General features: G+C 33.1%; 2 protein-coding genes across 2 annotated transcripts; one reads left to right on the top strand and one right to left on the bottom strand.

The window, feature by feature from the left end:
* Window positions 1-8,601: 8,601 nt before the first annotated feature.
* LOC132715390 (putative nuclease HARBI1) lies at window positions 8,602-13,901 on the top strand. Its single transcript, XM_060698392.1, has 6 exons — window positions 8,602-8,902; window positions 10,749-10,825; window positions 11,265-11,382; window positions 11,618-11,690; window positions 12,098-12,279; window positions 12,957-13,901. The coding sequence occupies exons 1-6, from the start codon at window positions 8,751-8,753 to the stop codon at window positions 13,171-13,173; spliced, it is 819 nt and encodes a 272-aa protein (XP_060554375.1). The 5' UTR covers window positions 8,602-8,750; the 3' UTR covers window positions 13,174-13,901.
* Window positions 13,902-15,850: 1,949 nt separating this feature from the next.
* Window positions 15,851-19,929, bottom strand: LOC132715380 (uncharacterized). Its single transcript, XM_060698381.1, has 8 exons — window positions 19,517-19,929; window positions 18,322-18,388; window positions 18,038-18,136; window positions 17,336-17,399; window positions 17,056-17,130; window positions 16,611-16,661; window positions 16,430-16,480; window positions 15,851-15,987 (listed from the first exon to the last, which is right to left on the bottom strand). Exons 1-8 carry the CDS (start codon window positions 19,714-19,716, stop codon window positions 15,851-15,853), a joined length of 744 nt encoding a protein of 247 aa, XP_060554364.1. The 5' UTR covers window positions 19,717-19,929.
* Window positions 19,930-23,063: the final 3,134 nt, after the last annotated feature.

The raw sequence follows: 23,063 nt of genomic DNA, 5'->3' as shown, positions 1-23,063 counted from the left end.
TGCTACAATGTCTTATAAAATCACATTACTAGACAATAATTAAATATTTCACTATTAACATAAGACATGATCATTAATAAATGCAGACAAGCAAATAATTAGCTGGAAACATTTATTAATCACAAAGTAATTAAAATATGCAGCCTGACTGAGACTCAAAACAAAGACCCCAAGAATATCATGCCTCACCAGTACTCACTCTCTTACCGTATGAACCCAGAACCCTTTGAATACCGTACTGCAGCTCTACCATATAAACATTTTTCTCTTAATTAATATGTGATCCGCACTATACATGGACATAGTCCCCCACTTTATTGAAATATCTCCTTAAATAATTGATGAACTGACATAGTGAGTTGTCTCTTTATACAGTCTTGGCCCGAAAGTAACTGTGCAGTCTGACTTGGGCTCAAACCTTAAAGGCTTGCATGGACACCTTGAATACCATTCCGAAGCTCTACCAACTGAGCTATAAAGTTTCTTCAATATCCCCTTCCCTAATCATTGAACAGTTAATACTGTGACATCCCTGCCATATTGAACTCCATGATTTTTTTTATGAGTATAGAGAACACGTCTCAGCTATATACCACCATGGCTCTACATTTTGCCCCGATATCAAACCCGGGACAATCAGAACACCATATGGGGGCTGTACTGACTAAGCTATCTCAGGCCATCTCACATTCCCACCACCTCCACAATTAGTACAGAAAAAAAGAATTATTAGCTCAAATATACCTTTAAAACCCAAAATGGTATGTGCAGAACTCCTGGATAAAAGATGAGAGTGCATCATAATTGTGTTAACCTATCTAGCTTCAGTAATGCATGGGCCAGTAAAGCAAGGGCACCCCAAAAATATAAAAAAAATATCCCTAGAAATGTGTCAATTTCCCTATATTAAGTTATTCAAATTAATACAGTAAATACTAGACACTTCATTGAGCTCAAGCATGTTACATGCATGTATTTAACAATAAATTCCATTTTGTCTCTAGTTTAAGGGGAAGCAACTCATGTTTACCAAATTGTTTGTCCTTTTCTGTCTATCTCAGACAGACTATTCTAGCTGTTTATAAACAATTAGGTTATTGGCAGTGTGCTTATCAGGCTATACAGAAACTTTCTTTTTATTTTTTATTAATAAATAGTATGGAATAATGGATATTTTGTGTGACTGGCTGTATAATATACTTCAGAGTTGATTTCAATTAGTCCATACCTATAGGTATCCTGCAACAGAATTCATCCAATGATTATATTTTTTTTTTTTTTTGATATTCAGAATGTTAATGAAATAAGCTTTGGTGATAGAAGGTGGCATTACTACCTCATGCTGATAACAGGCAATTTAAAGAACTTGAAGTGCTACTTTGGATGAAAACCAAGAATGGCTATATTTATTGCTATTTCTTCTTAGGCGAGCTTTCCTGACTGCCCTCAACCTCTGTAGGCATTGTATGCACAGATTTCCCAACTTTGTTCCCCTTTCCTTTCTATTGCAGCCCTCCCTCTTTTTACCAAATGACTGATGTAAATGATGTCCAGCAGTTTTATTGTGCCGCCTTGAAAAAGGCAACATATACGGGTTACTTTTGTCGGTGTCCCCTAAAGCTTGTCCAGAGCGTAAGTCAGTCATTATAAGTCAGATTGACTGCATGCTTCTTATAATGACCCGAAGTGCAATGCACAAGAACTGGTACTCTGCACTTCTTAATTTTTGAGTTATTGCCCTTTGTTAATTTTCATACTTTATTTCTGTCCGGGCCATTTCTCCTAATGTATAAAAGCTTTGGACTTGAAACTTCACAGGATGATAGATCTCATTAAGAAGAAGTGCAGTGCCTAAGAACCGTTACTACGCATTCCTTATTTTTTGAGTTATTGCCCTTTGTTAATTTTCATACTTTATTTTTGTCCGTGCCATTTCTCCTACAGTATAAAAGTTATCGACTTGAAACTTCATAGGATGATAGATCTCATTAAGAAGTGCAGTACTCAAGAACCAGTACTCTGCATTTCTTATTTTTTGAGTTATTGCCCTTTGTTAATTTTCATACTTTATTTTTGTCCAAAGTATAAAAGCTATGGACTTGAAACTTCATAGGATGATAGGTCTCATTAAGAAAAAATTCAATGTACAAGAACCGGTACTCATGAGTTATTACCCTTTATTAATTTTCATACTTTATTTTTGTCCGGGCTTATAATTTCTCATAAATTATAAAAGCTATGGACTTATAAATTCATAGGATGATCTTATTGATAACAAGTTTAGTGCACAGAAACTGCTGTTCTGCACTCCTTTTTTGAGTTATTGCCCTAAGTTAATTTTTATGTTTCATTTTTGTCCTAGCCATTTCTCCTAAACTATATTGTTCACAAGGGGACACATCCCTCTCGTGGAGTTCTAGATTTAATAAACTTGAACAGGGAAGCTTAGGCGCATAACCGGGGCGTCCCCGGGACAATACCGGCATCACCCTTAGCTCAACCGTGGTGAAACCAGTGATGGTTGCGATGATTTCCGTGAAAAAGTACATAGAAACAGTTTTTTTTCAAATCATATAGAATCTAAACAGTATTTTTATCAACACTCGAAATATCAGCGTTTTATATTAACACATTTCCGCACATCCTTTCGACACACTTGAGAAATTCACAAGTTTTTTACATTTGTGTTTTTGTTTGTATGGATAATCAAAATCTTTTCACGTATAAAATATCTATTGAACATTACATTTCTAAGTTTCTATAGTTGCAATTAAGAGGTTTAATTGTCTTTTTTAAATAATTTCATTTTCTTGCGCAATAAAACATTTTTTCTCTAAAATGAGACTTGGTTTTTACATATGCGTTTCACAGTAAGCAATAACTTAATTTGGTCCGTAAATCAGTCTTTTACACAACATCAAACTTCATTCAGAATTCATGTCTCATTATTGTGAGCAAAATTCTGAGTTTCCTTTAGATATGAGCTGGAAAATGTTTAATTATCCCCCGCCGAAAAGACGGTGGGGGATATAAAATTAGTCTCCGTCCGTCCGCCTGTCCTTCCTTCCCCATTTTTGTCCGGAGCATATCTTAAAAACTATTTGAGGTATCAACTTGAAACTTCATAGGTGGATAAATCATATTTAGGAGAAGTACATTGCACAAAAATGATGATTCTACCCTGCATAATTTTTCAGTTATTGCCCTTTGTTATTTTTCAAACTTAATTTTTGTCCACAACATAACTCAAAAGGCCTTTAAGATATCAACATAAAACTTCATAGGTGGATAGATCTCACTCAGGAGATGTGCAGTGCAAAATAAAGTGATAGCTCGATCTACCCTTCATAGTTTTTGAGAAATTGCCCTTTGTAATTTTGCATACTTTATTTTTCACCTGAGTGGAGCATAACTAAAAAAAACTTTGAGATGTCAATATGAAACTTCATAGGCGGATATATCTTATTGAGGAGGAAAGGAATGTTGTACAAAAGAATGATAACTGTACCCATTATAATTTTTGAGTTATTGACATTTGTTATTTTTCATACTTTTTGTCAAAGCATATCTCAAAAAGTGTTAGAGGTAACACCTTGAAACTTCATAGGTGGATAGATCTCATTGAGGAGGAGTGCTGCACACAAAAATGAAAACCGACCGTGCATAATTTTTCAGTTATTGCCCTTCGTTATTTTTCATACTAAATTTTTGTCCCAGAGTATAACTACAAAAGCCTTTGAGATATCAACATGAAACTTCATAGGTGTATAGATCTCACTCAGGAGGTGTGCAGTGCATAAGAGTGATAACTCTACCCTTCATAATTTTTGAGTTATTGCCCTTTGTTATTTTTCATACTAAATTTTTCATCTGAGTGGAGCATATCTCTAAAAAAGCTTTTGAAATGTCAACATGAAACTTCATAGGACGTGGATAGATCTTATTAAGGAGGAATGTTGTGCACAAGAATGTTAATTCTACCCTTTATAATTTTTGAGTTATTGACATTTGTTATTTTTCATACTTTTTGTCCGGAGCTTATCTCAAAAGTGTTAGAGGAAATAACTTGAAACTTCATAGGTGGATAGATCTCATTGAGGAGGAGTGCAGCACACAAGAATGAAAACCTACCGTGCATTGTTTTTCAGTTATTGCCCTTTGTTATTTTTCATACTTAATTTTTGTCCCAGAGTATAATTACAAAGGCCTTTGAGATATCAACATGAACCTGATCACATCCGTGTTATATGTGCCGTGTGGCGGCTGTAAAAAGTCTCCCCGTACATTTAATCAATGATGTTATATTTTCGATCCTTGAAGATCGTTCAGCACGACATTATTGTTGTGCTTGTGGTATTTTTAGTTTCAACTTTTCGGCATTTTCTAATTGGGTGGTTCCAATATTCCTACTTGAATAATGTTGAATCACCCTTGGGATATGTTGCCTGCTTTTTAAATTTGTCTTTTGACGTCTTATCTGTGATACGGAGGCTTCATAACCTCTGATCCCCTTTCAAAATTCCATTTTATTTAGTTCCACCCATTGTTTTCTCGTTTAGGGCAAAAGCTTTCTTTTACTTGGGGACCATACGCCGCTTTTCATGGAATGGCACGACTGTGTCACATTGAAGGTTCCATGATAACCGCCGTATGAACACATCTGCGGATGTTTCTAAATTCAAAATTTCACCATTTTCGTGTTAGATGTTGAATTCTGCTTAAGCCGGTGCTAGGAGGCGTGGACGGTAACTTGCACTTTCCAGTACCGTCCATGAACAGTCTCAATCAAACCAAGCCTGCAAGATTTTCAATTTTGCCGTGTTGGGCTTTCTTTAGGGATTCTGTATTTATCTATTTCACAGGTGGATAGATCTTACTCAGGAGGTGTGCAGTGCATAAGAGTGATAACTCTACCCTTCATATTTTTTGAGTTATTGCCCTTTGTTACTTTTCATACTAAATTTTTCACCAGAGTGGAGCATAACCCAAAAAAATATTTGAGATGTCAACATGAAACTTCATAGGTGGATAGATCTTATTAAGGAGGAATGTTGTGCACATAAATGATAACTTTATCCATCATAATTTTTGAGTTATTGTCCTCTGTTATTTTTCATACTGCAACATTTTCAATTTTGTCATGTTGGGCTTTCTTTAGGGATTCTGTATTTATCTATTTTATGATCACATCCGTGTTATGTGTGCCGTGTGGCGGCTGTAAAAAAACTCCCCGTACATTTAATCAATGATGTTACATTTTCGATACTTGAAGATCGTTCATCACGACATTATTGTTGTGCTTGTGGTATTTTTAGTTTCAACTTTTCGGCATTTTCTAGTTGGGTGGTTCCAATATTCCTACTTGAATAATGTTGAATCACCCTAAGGATATGTTGCCTGCTTTTTATATTTGTCTTTTGACGTCTTATCTGTGATATGCAGGCTTCATAACCTCTGATCCCCTTTCAAAATTCCATTTTATTTAGTTTCGCCCATTGTTTTCTCGTTTAGGGCACACGCTTTCTATTACTTGGGGACCATACGCCGCTTTTCATGGAAGTGTCATGTTGAAGGTTCCATGATAACCGCCGTATTAATACATCTGCGGATGTTTCTAAATTCAAAATTTCATCATTTCATGTTTAAATGTTGAATTCTGCTTAAGCCGGTGCTAGGGGGCGTGGACGGTAACTTGCACTTTCCAGTACCGTCCATGAACAGGCTCAATCAAACAGAGCCTGCAACATTTTCAATTTTGTCAAGTTGGGCTTTCTTTAGGGATTCTGTATTTATCTATTTCATAACTACAAAAGCCTTTGAGATATCAACATGAAACTTCATAGGTAGATAGATCTCACTCATGAGGTGTGCAGTGCAAAAGAGTGATAACTCTATCCTTCATAGTTTTTGAGTTATTGTCCTTTGTATTTTTTCATACTTAATTTTTCACCTGAGAGGAGCATAACTCAAAAGGTCTTTGAGATGTCAACACGAAACTTCATTGTTGGATTGATCTTATTGAGGAGGAATGTTGTGCGCAAGAATGATACCCTTTATAATTTTTGAGTTAATATTTGTTATTTTTCAAACTTTTTGTCCGGAGCTTATCTCAAACAGTGTTAGAGGTATCAACGTGAAACTTCATAGGTGGATAGATCTCATTGAGGAGGAGTGCGGCACACAAGACTTTTAACCTACCGTGCATTATTATTCAGGTATTGCCCTTTGTTACTTTTCATACTTAATTTTTGTCCAGAGTATAACTACATATGTGGATAGATCTCACTCAAGAGGTACATGTATACAGTACACAAGAATGATAAATTATTCTGCTCTACTACATATACATGGCTCTTGTAACAAGTTACACTATAATACTTTAAAACCTTCTTAACAAGTTAACCTGTCAATTCAACACAATGCTATTTGGAGATACCTTAACATTATACTTAACTGTTTGTTTGTTTTTGTATTTTTTCTTGTTTTTCGCCGTGACAATCACATTGCTGCATTTCCCAGCAATTTTTTACTTGTCTGTTTGATTGACAAGAATGCGTAACATAGAAGTATTAAAAAACAACAAATGAAATGCATCATATGTTGTGGTGATTCTGTATCAAATATGTTTTTAGAAAAACAAAAGATCTATATCATATGTTGAGGTTGTTCTATATCTAACTTTGAAGGAGGAGATATATGTTTTGGACTTGAGAAGATCCAGAATTCTTGAAAAAGATATTCATTATCATTGACAAATATAATGCAAATAGAGAAAATCAGAATCCTGAAAGAACGCCCGAACCGGCTAAACGAAACAAACTTTTCATTTCACAGGGTATATATAAATCTGTGACTATTTTGTAAAATTGATAAAATCAGTAAAGTAATATCTAGTAATGCAATTGGATGAAACGTTTGAAGCAACTTTTTGTTTAATAAAAAAATGATTTTTAAAGTGTTGTTCTGTAAAGAATGGGTGTAAAAGATGTAAAAAGATATCCCGTACTTCACTTCAGTGTAACAGTTGTTATATTTTTAAGGACTTGTTTCCAGCACTTAAAAGATTTGACAATATAGCTCCGCTCAAGTCTGTGCTAGGCCTACGGTATGTAATGAATGAATGTAGCAATTTTCATTATCCCACATTTACAGACTATATCACACCAAGTCTGCAATTATCATGTTTTGTTGTTGTATTAATGCTTAAGAGAGATCACACTTTATTCAGGTTTTTGGAAAGCTGCAAAAGTCAACACATGTTGTCTGTATGTATATGTATGTGAGTAAAATGGTAAAAAAACGTAAAGAAACAGTATTAAATTAATTACCAGGTGATAGATATAGTCAGGGAAACAAAAATGCTGTTGAATGAATCAGTTTGACAATTATTATACTACAACTGATATTTCATCTTTAGTGTGTTTATGCTACAATAAATTAATGGTTACAACTAATATTAAAGTAGTGGGAAGAAAATGATTAAGTGTTCCTGACAAATTACGATTACGCCAGGTATTTTAGATTCCTTAGTGAGTTTTGTGAACAGATGTTATACATCAGTGGAATATTCAAGTATGTCAGAATTATTCCATTTTCTATATGACATACATGTCCTCCTCAGTAAAAGTATAATAATAATTGAATCAAACAATATATAAATATGTGTTGCTGTTGCCTAAAGAAACGGTCACAGACCTTTGTCTTAATCAATATTCATTGAATCATGGTAATGCTTACGTCAACATAATATTGATTTTTTTTTATCATGCAAACTGTTTTATTTACGGAATGATTAATAATCAAACTATTCCAGTATATGTTCCTCTTTCAAGGACAAATTAAACTATTTTGTTTGCTATATACACGTATTTAAATGTTATGAAAAGAAGCTGGGGCCCGTCTTATCAACGGTCGTACGACCGTTTTTATCGTACGATTGTCGTACGTCGATCGTACGATTTTGGCGGTGTCTTATCAAACGTCGCAGATTTTCATAATCGTACGATTATCCTAAGATCATGCATTTTTTCTGCGATCGCTGAGAAGCAGTCGCAGATCAAACAAAATGACCGCCTTACTACTGGTAAACGAACGCCGCCGACGAAAATCACGCTGTTTTCGGCAACGAACGGTTCACATTGATGATTTAACCGATCGAGAAGTCATTTCCCGATACAGGCTCAATAAAGCAGCGATTAAAGAGTTGGAGGAGCTCTGTCGTGCTGATCTTTCCCCTAAAACGGGCGAAATTATGGAACGCGTTACCACCTGACATTAGAGACTGTAATACCTTGCCATGTTTTAAGAGACCTCTCAAAACACATTATTTCATAAAGTTCTATGGACGTTAGTTTCATAAATCATCATACATGTACTACTTTTGCTATATTATCAGTGTAAACCTTAATTGATCTGTTTTGTTATGAAATGTAAACACTGTTCATTTTACATTTAATGGCTGGCAATATCAACAGTTGCAGAAGTTACGAGAAATCAGTAATAAACAGATAAAGGATTCATAATTTATGACATAGCACTCGTCCATGTCGTCTATTATTAAAGGTGACAAGTAGGCCCTATAGCACTAGTAGGTAAGAATAATTATTGACATGATAGCTAATAAGTTCTGAGTTTCACAGCCCATTGAATAGAAATGTCATATTTTAGGTATGTATAATAAAAGCCAACAATTGTTATTTTTCTTTTTTACTTTATTTTTTTTTTATGTGAACAATGAATAGAGCTACTGTATGATTTTTCAGGTTCTCATAGGACTGAGATTCCTAGCAAAGGGGGATTTTCTGTCGGAAGTTTCAGACTTGCATGGTGTATCAAAAGCGTCAGGGGCAGTTATTGTGGACGAGTTTATTTCTAGTGTCAATGCTAGATTGAACAACATCAGGTAATAATATTATATCATTACTGTAGTCATTATTAATACTAATGCAAGTAACGACAGTAAGATGTATTTCATCATACAACAAGATAACATGTTGCTTAACATTAAAAGTTGAAAACACAGACAGAAGATCAATGAATTTATATACATGTCACAGGGTGTGAAAAGTGCGACCTGACCAAGACTCGAACCTGGGACCGTTCCCCGGCTCTATGGTCTACCTACTGAGCTGTTGGGCAGATAACACATGTTCTCCCCTTATTAGTGAACTGTTCTGAAAAGTGACATGCTTCCCCAATATATAGAAATTCATCCTTGAATTTCACAGAGTTTCAGAGCAATGTGAATTAAACTCTGAGCTATATTCATTCACAGTCCCTCGTTGGGCGCCAAATGTCACAGGGTGAGTAAAATGTGCAGTCTGACCGGGACTCGAACCATGGACCCTCAGAATATTGTTCCAATAACTGAGACCCCATTCAAGGTAATTCAATACTTTGGAAACAACAAGCAATTATTTGCAGACAACACAGAAAAGGTTGGAAAGTTCTATTTCTTTGATAAAATCATCTTAAAATTTCATACTGGTACTGGTTGGGGACCACCAAAACCGGACAACCACCAAACCCGGACGGACCCGAAAATGCTTAATTTAGTATTTTCTTTGTTCAGTGGTTGTCAGTCACTTTTTCATTAACAATAAATGCACATTTCTTCTAAAAATAAAATTAAGTAAATAAATTTATTTCAACCTCCGTAAATGGTAATATTTTAATGTCTATTTCTACAATGTTGACGTTGAAATTTGGGGGGTCAAGAAAGCATTACCTGACCTCATATACCAGCTATAATCATTTGCAGAGTAAACAATAGAATATCCAAAACTTCAGCATTTGTTGCTGAAATATTGTATATCATGTTAAAAATCTAAAATCAAAACACCCAAGCTTTTATCTGAATTAAATCGCGTGATGTACATATTTGTCCGGACATATGGTACTGTAGTGTAGACAATTTAGGTAATTTTGATACCCTCCTTGTCAAGCCTCAGATATAAGTGTCAATACAATCAGAAATAAACAAACTAGTTTGTTAGTTAGGAGAAGAACCTAGCTGAACTGTGTCAAATTTTAAGGTCTCTAGGTTAAAAATTATTAAATCAGTACGGAAAAATGTTCAAAAAGTGTCCGGTTGATGGTCCCTGACCAGTACTGAATTATATTCAATATATAAAAGCCCAAATAACTGCTATATATATGAAATTTTGAATAAAAGTGAGAAAAGGTGTTACATTTAGACCTACATTGCCCAATGATGTAGGAAAGTAAAAGAACAGTATTATAAACATGATGATGCTTTGTTAGAACTGTCAAAGTTTAATACTCGTCCATAGCCAGATTAGTATTTTTTTTTTTGTTTAAAAATGTGATTTTGGGCCCCGGAAACTGCCAGGAAACCAGTATGGTATTATAAATATTGTAATCATGCTGGTATTCATTCAGAATTTTATTTTATTTTCTCTCAATGATAGAAAGGATGTTTGCAGTATTGAAAATTCTTTATAAAAATTGTTGACATATTGAATGGCCAAATATAAACATTTGTTTAGAATATAACCTTTGCGGCTTGGTTATATATTCAAGCATATATAGGGTCATATAACCTGTCAAAATCTTAACAGCTAATAATATATAACCTTTCAAATATTTTACATGTAAAACTAAGTGGGATTCCAGCAAACAATCTACATATTTTATCACAACTTAATTCATATAAAAGTTTGTGCTGTTTATCAGCACAAGTGTTTTAGTTTCCATGTCACAACAGAATAAATGTTAATTTTTATCAGGTTTCCAACAGACAGAAATGACATCATTCAGTTGAAGAGAACTTTTTATCAAAAGTCTAGGATCCCTAACGTGATTGGTATTTTAAACATTCTTAACCATTTAAATTTTATGATTATAATACTGCAAGTTTGGAATGTTGCTTTTCATTATATACACAGCTGCTGTCAATTCATGGATCATATTTCATTTTACCAAACGAATGACATTTGCTGACTTATTGATTGTTGCCATGTTATAGTGCAGCATATAAATGGTTGTTTACAATATAACCATCACCTAGTGGCTCAATATATATCAGGCCTTATAACCTGTGAAAATCTTAATAACTAATTGTATACATGCCACTATTTCAGCTGAAATATTACTTGTGAAGCATTTTCATTCAACAATTACACAAATTCTTATGTGAGGTCTATTTCAAAGAAAACACATGAGTTTCATGACTTTTTTTGTTCTGTTTTTTATTGCTAATATATCAGTTTGATTTTTTTTACAATTTTTGTAAATTTGTGCAGGAGCAGTAGATTGGACATTGATTCCTATTGAAGCCCCAAAAGAAAATGAAGCTGCATATGTATGCAGAAAAAATTTCCATGCACTTAATGTGCAAGCTGTTTGTGACACAGATATGAGGTACTAAAATACATATCTATTCATTGTTAACAATCACCATTGTATTTATTGCTAAGCTTAAGAAACCTAAACTTAATTGCATGTTGCCTTGTACAAATATAGATATACAAATTGATTATTTTACATACTAAAGAATAAGGAAAAAGGGAAATGATTTCTATTTGTAAACATGTTTGAAAAAATTATTATGATTAATTAAAAAGGATAATATAGAATAATATATGTCCTTTTTCAGATTTACAGACGTTGTGGCAATGTGGCCAGGGTCACAGCATGCCTCAGCATTATTTGATGCATGTGGTTTGAAGGTAATCCTTTCAAGTATATAACACTAGTAGAAATGTGTGCTCTCTACATATAACAAATATCATCTCAACCAGGATAATAAACTAACTGTTGCAGTTCCAAACATTGCAGACATTGTACCTTTGAAGCTCTATTTAGCTCTTTTAGATCATTTTACTCCATACTTAATGTGGTCACTAACTTTACATAGAAATGCATATACACAAAGACTACATAAATGTATATGCTTTGCAGAATTGCCAAAATTGGCCTCTTTATAAGGTCAAAAAATGTCTAAATAAAATATTTCTCCTTTGAAAATAATTTACTTTTTTTTCTATCAATACATCATCTTGAGCAATTGAAGAAGGAGATTATGGCCATTTTCAATAACTGTTTGTTACTTGTGGTTGCTCATTTAATTTTACAGGATTATCTTGAAAGGACAGGTGCTGGGATGCTGCTGGGAGATAGTGGGTATCCTTTAAGGAGGTACCTACTAACTCCGAAGTTGAATCCCACTACACAACAAGAGGAGGAATTCAACAAGTACCACAGTAGGGGCAGAATGGTTATTGAAAGGGCTTTCGGCTTGTTGAAGTCACGGTTTCGGTAATACTTGGTATTATTATTACTTTTTCAGTGCTACTATTCAGAGAATATCTTTGTACCCCGGCCAAGGGAGTCACTATCAGCGTGACCACTTATGTGAAAGTATATGTAACATCTCAAATGTTTGTCATTGTCCATTTACATATGGCCTTGAAAGTTTGTATCAAACATTTTGACAGATTTATACCACTTTTTTAATTTTTTTTTTTTAAGGAATGGATATTCCTCTTTTCTTGCCTATCAGACAGGATTCTGTTCTGAAAATAATTGATATGAGCCTTGTTACCGCCGTAAACAGTTACCCTTGAGCTAGATATTCAGGTTTGTACCGGCATCCAGTGTAAGATCAGTATACGTTTATTCCATCATTATCCAGTTTATTGCTATACTATCAAGCACTAAGAAAAGTCAAGCGTGCTGTCCTTTTGACAGCTCTGGTTTTTCAGTATGATCAATACTAGAAAATTAATATGTCATCAGAATGAAGTGTTACATCACAAATCATTGCAACTCAATCTAACAGATAAGCTGACATGAATTTCTGTGAAAAATTAATTTATTGGTGCCTAGAAATCATTTAAAACATGAAATCATGTTTTAATGCACATTTCAATGTAGGAATTGTTAACCTAACAGACAACATGCATAGTGAAAGCTATTTTAAATGTATTTTACAGTTGCCTACACAGGACTGGTGGTGTACTTCAATTCAAGCCAGGAAAGTGTGGCAAAGTTGTGCTGGCTTGCATGAGGCTCCACAACTTATGCGTTAATCGAGGAGTGCCAGAACCTCAAGGTGTTAGACCAGAGGCAACAGAAAGCACCCCATACATCCTTGATAACCCAGGAAGTGAAGATGGGAATTTAAGAGATCAAATTGTTAGATTGTTTTAAAGTGTATTGGTCTACAATGTGCAAATTGCCCATGCTTTTTAAAGATATTTTACCCCAGACTTTGATTTTATTGCTCAATGACATCACTGTTTGGAGTTTGGATGCGAGGAATTATATCACGAGGGTGTAGCCTGGGTGATATAATGATGCACATCTGGATGACAAACTGTGTTTTATCAAGCGATAAAATCACCAATTTGGATATCTTATTTCAATTCTAACACAACATCAACAAATAAATGTGCAGTTCCTGAGATTAAGCAAAATTGCCCCTGATTTGTTTCCGTACTTCTTTTCAGAGTGTCGGATTTTTAGCTCGACTATACGATGTATCTTGAGATCTGTCCTACTCGCCCTGGCGTGGGCGTCCAGATTTCGGATTAAAGTTTTGGTGCAGTAAAATATTTTTTACTATAACCTTTTCATTTCTTAAGGTATTAACTTCAAATATATGTTCCTTATCATCAACCACATCTTATGTGACATGGTTCATAACTTTAGCACCAATATTGTCAGTTTAATCTCCCTTTGAACTTAGAATTTTCCTTAAACAATATTATTTTTTACTGTTATTTCTTTATTTTTTTACGGTAATTAAAGGATCAACTTCATACTTCAAATGTTTATTCCTTATCATTAACCACATATATGTGACAAGATTTATAACTCTAGCAGCAATATTGCAAGAATTATCTCCCCATTAACATAGATTTTTACTTGAAAAATGTTATTTTTAGCTCGACTATTCGATAAGAATAAGTAGAGCTATTGCAGTCACCCGGGCGTCGGCGTCGGCGTCCGCGTCGGCGTCGGCGTAACCACTTATGTTAAAGTTTTTGTAATAGTTCAAATATTTTCAAAGTCCATAGACATATGGCTTTGAAACTTTGCACACTTGTTCACCATCATAACCCCAACCTGTAGACAGGAGGAGGTAACTCTATCAAGCATTTTGACAGAATTATGCCCCTTTTTCGACTTAGAATTTACGTTAAAGTTTTTTGTAATAGTTCAAATATTTTCAAAGTCCATTGACATATGGCTTTGAAACTTTGCACACTTGTTCACCATCATGACCCAAACCTGTAGACAAGAGGAGAAAACTCTATCAAGCATTTTGACAGAATTATGCCCCTTTTTCGACTTAGAATTTACGTTAAAGTTTTTTGTAATAGTTCAAATATTTTTCCAAGTCCATTAACATATGGCTTTGAAACTTTGCACACTTGTTCAACATCATGACCCCAACCTGTAAACAGGAGGAGGTAACTCTATCAAGCATTTTGACAGAATTATGCCCCTTTTTCGACTTAGAATTTACGTTAAAGTTTTTGTAATAGTTCAAATATTTTCAAAGTCCATTGACATATGGCTTTGAAACTTTGCACACTTGTTCACCATCATGACCCCAACCTGTAAACAGGAGGAGGTAACTGTATCAAGCATTTTATTTACTATCAAGCACTAAGAATAGTCGAGCGTTGCTGTCCTACCGACAGCTCTTGTTTACTATAACCTCTTTAGTTTTAAAGGTATCTGCATCAAACTTCAAATATACATTCCTTATCATCAAGCAGATCTTATGTGACAATGTTCATAACTCTTGAAGCAATATTTTCATATTTATCACCCTTTTAACTTAGATTTTTTTTCAAGAAATATTATAACTTCTTTACCTTTTAAGGTATCTTCTTCGAACTTCAAATATATAATTCTTATCATTACACACATGTTGTCTGACAATGTCCATAACTCTAGTGTGACTATTTCCAGAATTGTTCCTCCTTGAACTTTGAATTTATATTAACAACTATAACTTCATGTCATAAGAAAAATATTTTTATTTCATAATTGGTTTAATTCTAATATTATTTATCAGGTATACTAAATTAATATCAACATAATAATTCATGGTATTACAGAACATTCATTATAGACCAATACATTTTAATGAATGTAAATGTATTTATGGAGGATATTAGTTTGTTTATTTCTTTGTTTTTCCATATCTCACTGACTGAACACCAGATGTAATATTTTCATGTTTGGCAAGAAAAACAGCGCATAATTTAATTTCAGTTATCTGTGTCAGATACTATTGGCAAGGGGTAATTTTAAAAAGTCTTTATGTCTTCATTTTTAATGAAGCTGATAAGGTTTTAGATATCACATATAGTTTTATCTTGTAAGAAAGTTTAGCATATATACTAACAACTGAATTGAAATCAAAGTTATGAAAATTAAAAAAGAAAAAAACCTTAAAAGTTTGATTCAGTCTTAACTCCTTCGAGTCCCTATTGGGATCCTACATATTACCGGACAAAATATGAAGTTTTTTATCTAGCTTTTATTTAAAATAATAAAAAGTAAAGAACAGGTCTAGCACTACTATAAAACCTGTTCGCTGAAGTATCTTGAGCTAACAGTTATTATATAATTAAAAGGAAACACTTTTTTTCTTCCATTAGGGATCTGAGAGATTAATAATAAAATTTTAAAAGAAAAAAAAAGACAGAAAAAAATTACCCTTCTGGGGATTGAACCCACGGCCCTCATTTTCAATGTAGTTAACAGTAGTTCTAGCCTATTTGAATACTCTTCAAAGCGGAGGTAATGCATTAGGATGGTAATACCTTAAGTTAAAATATGTTTAGGAAATAATATCAGTCTTTTCAATTTAACAGGATAATTTGTTTACTAATTTCTCAAAATTTGCATTTAAAGTTTTCATATTTTCATTTAAAGATGAAACTTGGGCAACTAAATCCCTCATCACAGCAGTTTGCTGTATTACTAGTTCTTCAACACGATGACCTGGAATCAAATAAAGAATATATTTACAACCCTTAAATCAATACAATCTATTTCCTTTGTAAATACCATTTGTTTTCATTATGTATTAATTATAATTTCAAAGATTTTTGTTCCGTCATTGGCATAGCAGAAAATTAAATGTTTTTCTGATAATAGACAATCTTGTTCGATAAAATTTATTTGTCGCCTACAGTCATAATATTTTGAAAATGTGACTTTATCAAAACTGAGATAAACTGCCATCCTACATTAAATGAAAATATGATCTATATGAATGAAGAATGTTGAAGCTTTAAATTGTTCGAGCAGTAAAGTACTTGTGGAAAAGCTCCATTTTTGCAGGAAAAAACTTTGATTACAATCATAACTGTTAGATAAATAGATAACTAGATGATATTTATGATGGTCATTGTTTTTAATTAATTACATGTATCATACTCACTTTCATCTCTAGATGTGTTTGCTTCTAGTACACTCTTTCTTGCTGAAGCATCTGAAATTTATATTACAATGTATAATAAGCAAGTGATTATCTATATGATAAGTTAAAGTTTACTCATAGTTAACATGAGAATAATAGTTGCATAAAAGAAATCATTGATTGTAAAAAGAATGATACTTACTATCATATTTTGCCCTCTTGAGTAAAGGTTCACTGTCCTCTATTGTGGACCCTAAAATATATAATGTACACATTTTATGGAACAATGGATTCTGTTTCATGTAGAGTCTTTTATAGCAAACATACTGTCTGCTTCAAAGTTCATATTTTAATGAGAAGGTTTATTATGTAAAAAGTTTGGTGCCATTGATGACATGTGACCAATGTAGTTGTATATTGTAAATATGTTGCCACATGACCTAATTGCTTTATGAAATGAAGATACATTTATAGACATTCAAGATATAGTATGTAATGACTTTAGTCCAATGAGCTTAAAGGTGTTGATCCTGACTGTAATATTGATATTTTATTGACATGTCTGTCTCATTAAATATATATTATTGAAACACAAAAATTGTATTATTGTTTTTATTTAGCAATTTAAATTACATAATTATACATACATTCAATCTCATCACTTGTACTTGTACCAACAGGAAGATCTGGGATGTGTTGGTTATTGGTAGGGTCATTATTTTCTGAAAGATATGCATTATATACAGTATATTATCAATGGTGAAAGGTGTGTTTATATATAAAGGATTACTATATTTAAACTAATACATGTTATGCTTAATGTGGGAAAATCACATCTTTACAAAATCAATTTCACCACTTTGAAGTTGGCATTGATTTAAATAATATTGGACAGCACAAAGCATTATATTTAAACAAGCCAGTTACCATAAAATGTATCCGTTCCATTTTCAATTCCCTCCACACTGCATCTGGGAATTGTCTGTAATACCTGCATCCAGAAAATATATTAATTAATTCATATAAATCTCAACTTCTATCCATAATTTCAAGCCTGGGTTAACTGTATATAAAGTATAATAATAGTGATTGCTATTTTGAATTTGATTGTGCATATATGAATTGGCGTGTCATTCATGTTGCTCATACAACTCTGTCTTTTTTTCCTACAGGTGTTTTGCATTTCTTAGTGGCCAAAACCAATTAATTCGATTGGCTTGTCCTATTCCTTTCTGATATTTTACAAGCATTCAGTAGTACCAATGAAACATATTTAACAAATAAAACATGGCCTTGAGGGCAATATGCAAGTTTATGGACTGATTGGTCAGACTGAGGAAGGTATATATCCCGAAGCGCAGCTGACAATAAATTCTGTAAAAAGAATCATTTAACAACAAAATAAAATATTATACCTCATTTGCATACGTACTTTCTATATTTAGTATGACGTCATCCAGTTCTTATAAGAATTATGGACCGCCCCCGGTCTGCATGCGGTTTAAGGACTTGATGATGTCATATTAAATTTGAAAATGAGGTATAATATAATACTATAAATGCCATTAACATGAAGGAAATTAATGTTGTCTGTTGAAGTTTTATAAAATTCTGTAATCAGAATACTACCTTGCTCTCCCAGTGGTCCAGCTCAAGAATTGGGGCAGGTCCACCACCAGTCTTCCTCATTTCCTGCAAGTGTTTTATGCTTTTTTTCTTTGTCTGAGACTGAAATGACATTTAATCATTTGATATATCATGAGTGAACTGAATGTTATTTTTATGAAACTAAAATAACAAACATTTTAATCCTGTTTAAATGGGGAAAAAAATATGGAAGTACAAAATGAAACAGTAGTTCTGAAATAAGTTGAAATTAATTCAAATGTTATAGGGTAAGAAAACCAACTTACTTTAAGGTCAACCCATTTTTTTTTCACCTGTTCAACTGTCCGGCTACAGGCACTGACACTGTTCACACTAAAATAAATTAATGTATAATATTAATCATTACCTCTTATACCTCTTTTAAAGTTTTGCAGATTTGATAAAGGTAATTGACCTAATGTATGTACATGATTTGAGATTCAATTTCAGATTAATTCAAGTGAGCAAAATTTAGTAAAATTTGTAGCAAATAAAAAAGAATTGAACTTGGAAATTATGTTGTGTTAATTCATGTAGTTGGTATGTGAAGCATAGCTGTGAAAAGCTAAAACACTGTTACATTTTTTGGGGTTATTCGTTTTCTATATATTAATCTAAAACATAAACTTCTTGTCAGAATGGCAACACTACTAGTACTAGCCATGTTCAATTCCTTCCAAAATAGCCAAGAAATAGATCTTATTTTCTGATCCTTTTGAGGAAAGTATAAACTGATCCTTTTGAGGAAAGTATAAAACCAACATGCCATGATGGTCACCAGATATAAACAATTTATTTTTTCAATTTTATATTTCAAATGGCACTTTATTATGCCCTTAATGAGATAGACTACCCAAATCAGTTGCTGATAAGTTCATACTTTTTTTTTTATTTTTAAAGTAACTTAACAATTACTGAAATACACTGAAAATCTAAGACACATAAAATTCTTAATATAAATGTTAAATATGAAGGAAAGCTTGGCCTTGTTTTAGTTTGCAAATATGATAAAAATTAACGCTTACATTGACATATTAAATTACCATTCACATCTGTATTTTTTTCAGTATTTCTATGTACCACTAAAATTTAAAAACTGAACTTTATTTCCAGATCTTTTATAATATGTTTTGAAGCAGTTTCTGGAAACCAAATTTTGATGTTAACATAAAAATGCTTATAATATACCGATTTAAAAAAATAAACAGTGTCATCCTCCTACTATGCTGAACATACAGCCGCCTTCACCTTCCCCCTGCCCCCCACCCAAGAAAAATACATCAAATTAAATAAAGTTTTTTCTTTCACTTTTACAAACAATACTGTGCTGTTTTCCCAACCATTTGTGTATTCCATCTTTATTAATTGAATGTACAATAATCTGATTTTCTCTTTTGCTGAATAAAGTCTGTTTCCCCTGAGAAGGATCGAAAATAAATGTCAAAGTCGTAAAAATCATACCTTTCAGTCACATCGACCCAAAATCGGACCTTATCGGCGGGTGTGAGTGACGAGGAAAACTTTCCTGTCGCCACAGAAGCATCCTCACACTTGCTGATGAGCATATCTCGCTCATCAGCGGACCAGTTTACTTTTTTACCTTTTTCCATGTTCTTTGACATCTGAGAATTAAAGCAGACGTCGTCTTTCAAGTTTGACATTAAAATGCGCGTTACCTCCTTTTTTGAAGAGTACGTGTTAGTGCGCAGGCGTAAGAATCGTACGCTTATGAAAATTGTAAGATTTTAGGTTGAACGTACGACCGCGTTGATAAGACAGTCTTACGATCGAGCGTACGACAATCGTAGATCAAAATCGTACGCTAAGATTTCCAAAATCGTACGATCGTTGATAAGACGGGCCCCTGTTTCCTGTGCAAGTTTATTGAACTGCGCAGAGAAAACAAATATGCATTTATGCGTAAGACGATCTGTTAAATTAGCAATCGAATTCTACTTTACGATGCGTATTTATTATATGATTTTTTCATCTTCTTAGGGCATAAATATTGATAAACAGGTAAAAAAATCATAATATTGTGTGCACCAATCCCATTAAAATTACACATTCATACGTTGAATCGCATTTGATGTTTTAGACGTTTTATACATCGGGATTTTTAATAAGACGCATGATTTACTGTGGAATGATAGATTTTTTTTGCAAGTCGTCCATAAAAACTCAAGGACATAAAAACATTCACATACATAAGGACCAAATTTAAATCTCGCTTTGTTGCACAACATTTAAATCACATTTTCTTCAGATGGAAATACAATGTTTTCTTATCCCCGTATGCAAACGGTCTGTATTTTAAAACCGAGATTTAATAACGTGAAAACAGGCTTAATTAAATCATTGGTAAACACGTTGTCCCTACCTAAAGGGTAACTGTTCTGCATTTGGATGGTGTAGGAGCTGTAGCATTACACTGATGTAAAACATCTGAAATTTTAACATATCCATTTGTTGACTTTTAGAAACTAGGAATTAAGTTTGTCTTGAAGACATGTATCTTTTAAAGTTTAGATATTGCTGTGCGGACATAGTTCTGGTTTCAAAAACTAAATAATCGCCATGTATTATTAATTAAGCCCTGTATTATTAATTAAGCAAGGTCACACATGTGCCGTTTTACTTTGGTTAAATATGGTGACGGGTCTGATGCCTTTTATGTCTTATAAACTAAGTGTATGCTCATAATTGATGTTTTTTTCGTTGGTCAGTTGATTATAAAAAAGTTTTTATATCGTTTAATCGGGAAATAATTAATTAACGTTTAAGGCATTATGATAAGCCATCACGAGCAACACTGTCAATATATAAATAAGACACAATGTGTCGGATTGTTAGCACATTACGACATTGATTTTAGCGTACCCAACTGCGCAGATCTAAACAGACATTCGTCTAGGTAGCATTTTATTCGGCTCTTCTAAAGGTATGTAGTGAACAACTGACCATTCCTTTGCAGCTATTTTACGCCCGCGTAAACTCTCGCTTGTATTTTCTTTATATATATTTTCTGAAAAGTTTTTTTCAGCTAAAATTCGGGAATCAACGTCTTAGGTTACTGAGGATTCTGTGTGTCTGTCTAAGTCACACAATCCTGACTCTTTGTCCACTACGACCATATTTAGTACAAATCAATGTTTTTAAATAAAGTAAGCAGACATAACAATCTTTATTTTGTTTTAAGAAGGTTCTTAAGTATTATTTTAGTTTTAAAATATTTTTTCTCAAATTGTATTTAGTTCATACTTTCAGTGTCAAACATGCACAACTTATATTAAATTAGACGGTTTCATTTTTATGTTTTTTGTTTTTGTTTTGTTTTTTACTGAAAACACTTTTATTTTGAAACAACCTTATTCTATTAAAAATTGTTATAGCACTCGTCGATCTTTGTCTCTGTATAATTAAAGGGATACCGTTCTTTAACAAAATGACCCACTTATTTTGACTCCAAGACAGTGTTTGAATAGCCAAGCGTGAAGCATTTCAAAAAATAAGATGTTATCTTTCTTGTCACATTTTCTTTATAGATCACATAACAAAACGTGTTCATTCAACTTTTTATTGCATTACCATATGTTGTTGACGTCATATATAGTAATGCGATCATCTCCAGATAATAAGAAAGTCAAATTACATAAAACACGACAACAATGTAAAAATCATTGTAAAGTTATTGTACTCTTTCGTTGTAACATAAGTGTATTCTGATCAAATACGCAATATTTATCATATTTTCTTTAAAATTACTGAAATGATATTTAATGAACCGACAACATTCGTTATTGAACGCTCTTTTTGCCACTGCAGATATTTTATTACAGTATGACATTTTGAATATCTGATGCCCTAGTACTTTATTGCAAGTATTAAAGTTTGCCTGAATATATAAACGCAATTCTACCTAGAACAAAAAGAAACTAAAAAATAAATATAGCTAAACGTATCATGTAAAATGTAGTAAGTATTCTACTTAGATGTCTGAAAATAGCATATGACGAGAAATGTATTCGTTGAAATGGTTTTGCTGCTATAATTCACATATATCACATGATATATATACAGTCGGCATCGTACTTGCGGCCACCTTTATTAAGCGACTTTTTTATTAAGCGGTCGCATAAAATCCCTCCCGATGATTTTTACTATTTAATTTAATTCCATTAAACGACTATTTTATATCGCGGCCAGCGGCCACTGAATGTCAGCCATGTACAAAATTAAGTGTTAAAGTATCTATTAAACGGCCGTGACAAACAATCGTCCCTGCGGGCATTCTCACCTGTGTAATTAGCGAGTAGGTTAGATGTGTACAAGCAAACAAACAAATAATTTTCATGGTCATTGGTCACAAATAATTGTCGTTTAAAAACGAAATGAATAACAATTGCAATCGTTTCAAAATCGGATTTTCCGATCGTAATATTTATTGTGACATATTTTGTCAGAGCAATAACGTATCACAACACCGAGTTTGCATAGTTTTGTCATGTGCTGAGAGTGACCTCCCTTATCGAAAATGATGTCGGATCGAGCGAAAAAAAGACAGACAACTAATAAGACCGGATAAATTGTATGAGGAAATCATGCATGGAATTGAGTCTGGGTAAATAGCAAATGTCATCGATTGTAGTCGAAATAAAATCGTGAAACCTAGTAGACTAAACATTACAGAGCCGAGCCTTTCATTGCTGATGGTGTAGGTGCTCACCTGATGCTTTAGAAAATACATGTAGTATCCCATTAAATATGACCCTTCGACAAAAAAAAGGCAAAAAAAATCCTAGATCTCTAAAAATCTTATTGAATTTGCAATCGGGGTAGTGTGAAAACTAATTGTTGAAAAAATCAAGAAGTTTATTAAAACTCATTGCATAAATAATTATCTGGATCTCTGGCTGATGATTCTAAAGTATGTTCAGCAGGAGATGTGTATGAACATATTAAAAATATAAGACAATATGTTTTGTATCATGGTCAAAATGACCTGTTT

The sequence above is a fragment of the Ruditapes philippinarum genome, unplaced genomic scaffold (genome assembly GCF_026571515.1).
Source record: "Ruditapes philippinarum isolate M1 unplaced genomic scaffold, ASM2657151v2 ctg1410_1_1_1_1, whole genome shotgun sequence".
Taxonomy (NCBI): Eukaryota; Metazoa; Mollusca; class Bivalvia; order Venerida; family Veneridae; genus Ruditapes; species Ruditapes philippinarum.
This window is presented reverse-complemented; position numbering and strand designations above follow the sequence as displayed.

What these genes read in the sequence shown, in the direction of transcription:
- LOC132715390 (XM_060698392.1), top strand. Translation starts at nt 8,751, where the DNA reads ATGATTTTTCAGGTTCTCATAGGACTGAGATTCCTAGCAAAGGGGGAT. An exon ending in TTGATGCATGTGGTTTGAAG is followed by an intron (nt 11,691 to 12,097) that starts GTAATCCTTTCA and finishes TTAATTTTACAG; the next exon opens with GATTATCTTGAAAGGACAGG. An exon ending in TTGTTGAAGTCACGGTTTCG is followed by an intron (nt 12,280 to 12,956) that starts GTAATACTTGGT and finishes TGTATTTTACAG; the next exon opens with TTGCCTACACAGGACTGGTG.
- LOC132715380 (XM_060698381.1), bottom strand. Translation starts at nt 19,716, where the DNA reads ATGTCAAACTTGAAAGACGACGTCTGCTTTAATTCTCAGATGTCAAAG. An exon ending in AAAAATGGGTTGACCTTAAA is followed by an intron (nt 18,137 to 18,321) that starts GTAAGTTGGTTT and finishes ATGTCATTTCAG; the next exon opens with TCTCAGACAAAGAAAAAAAG. An exon ending in TACAAGTGATGAGATTGAAT is followed by an intron (nt 16,662 to 17,055) that starts GTATGTATAATT and finishes TATATATTTTAG; the next exon opens with GGTCCACAATAGAGGACAGT.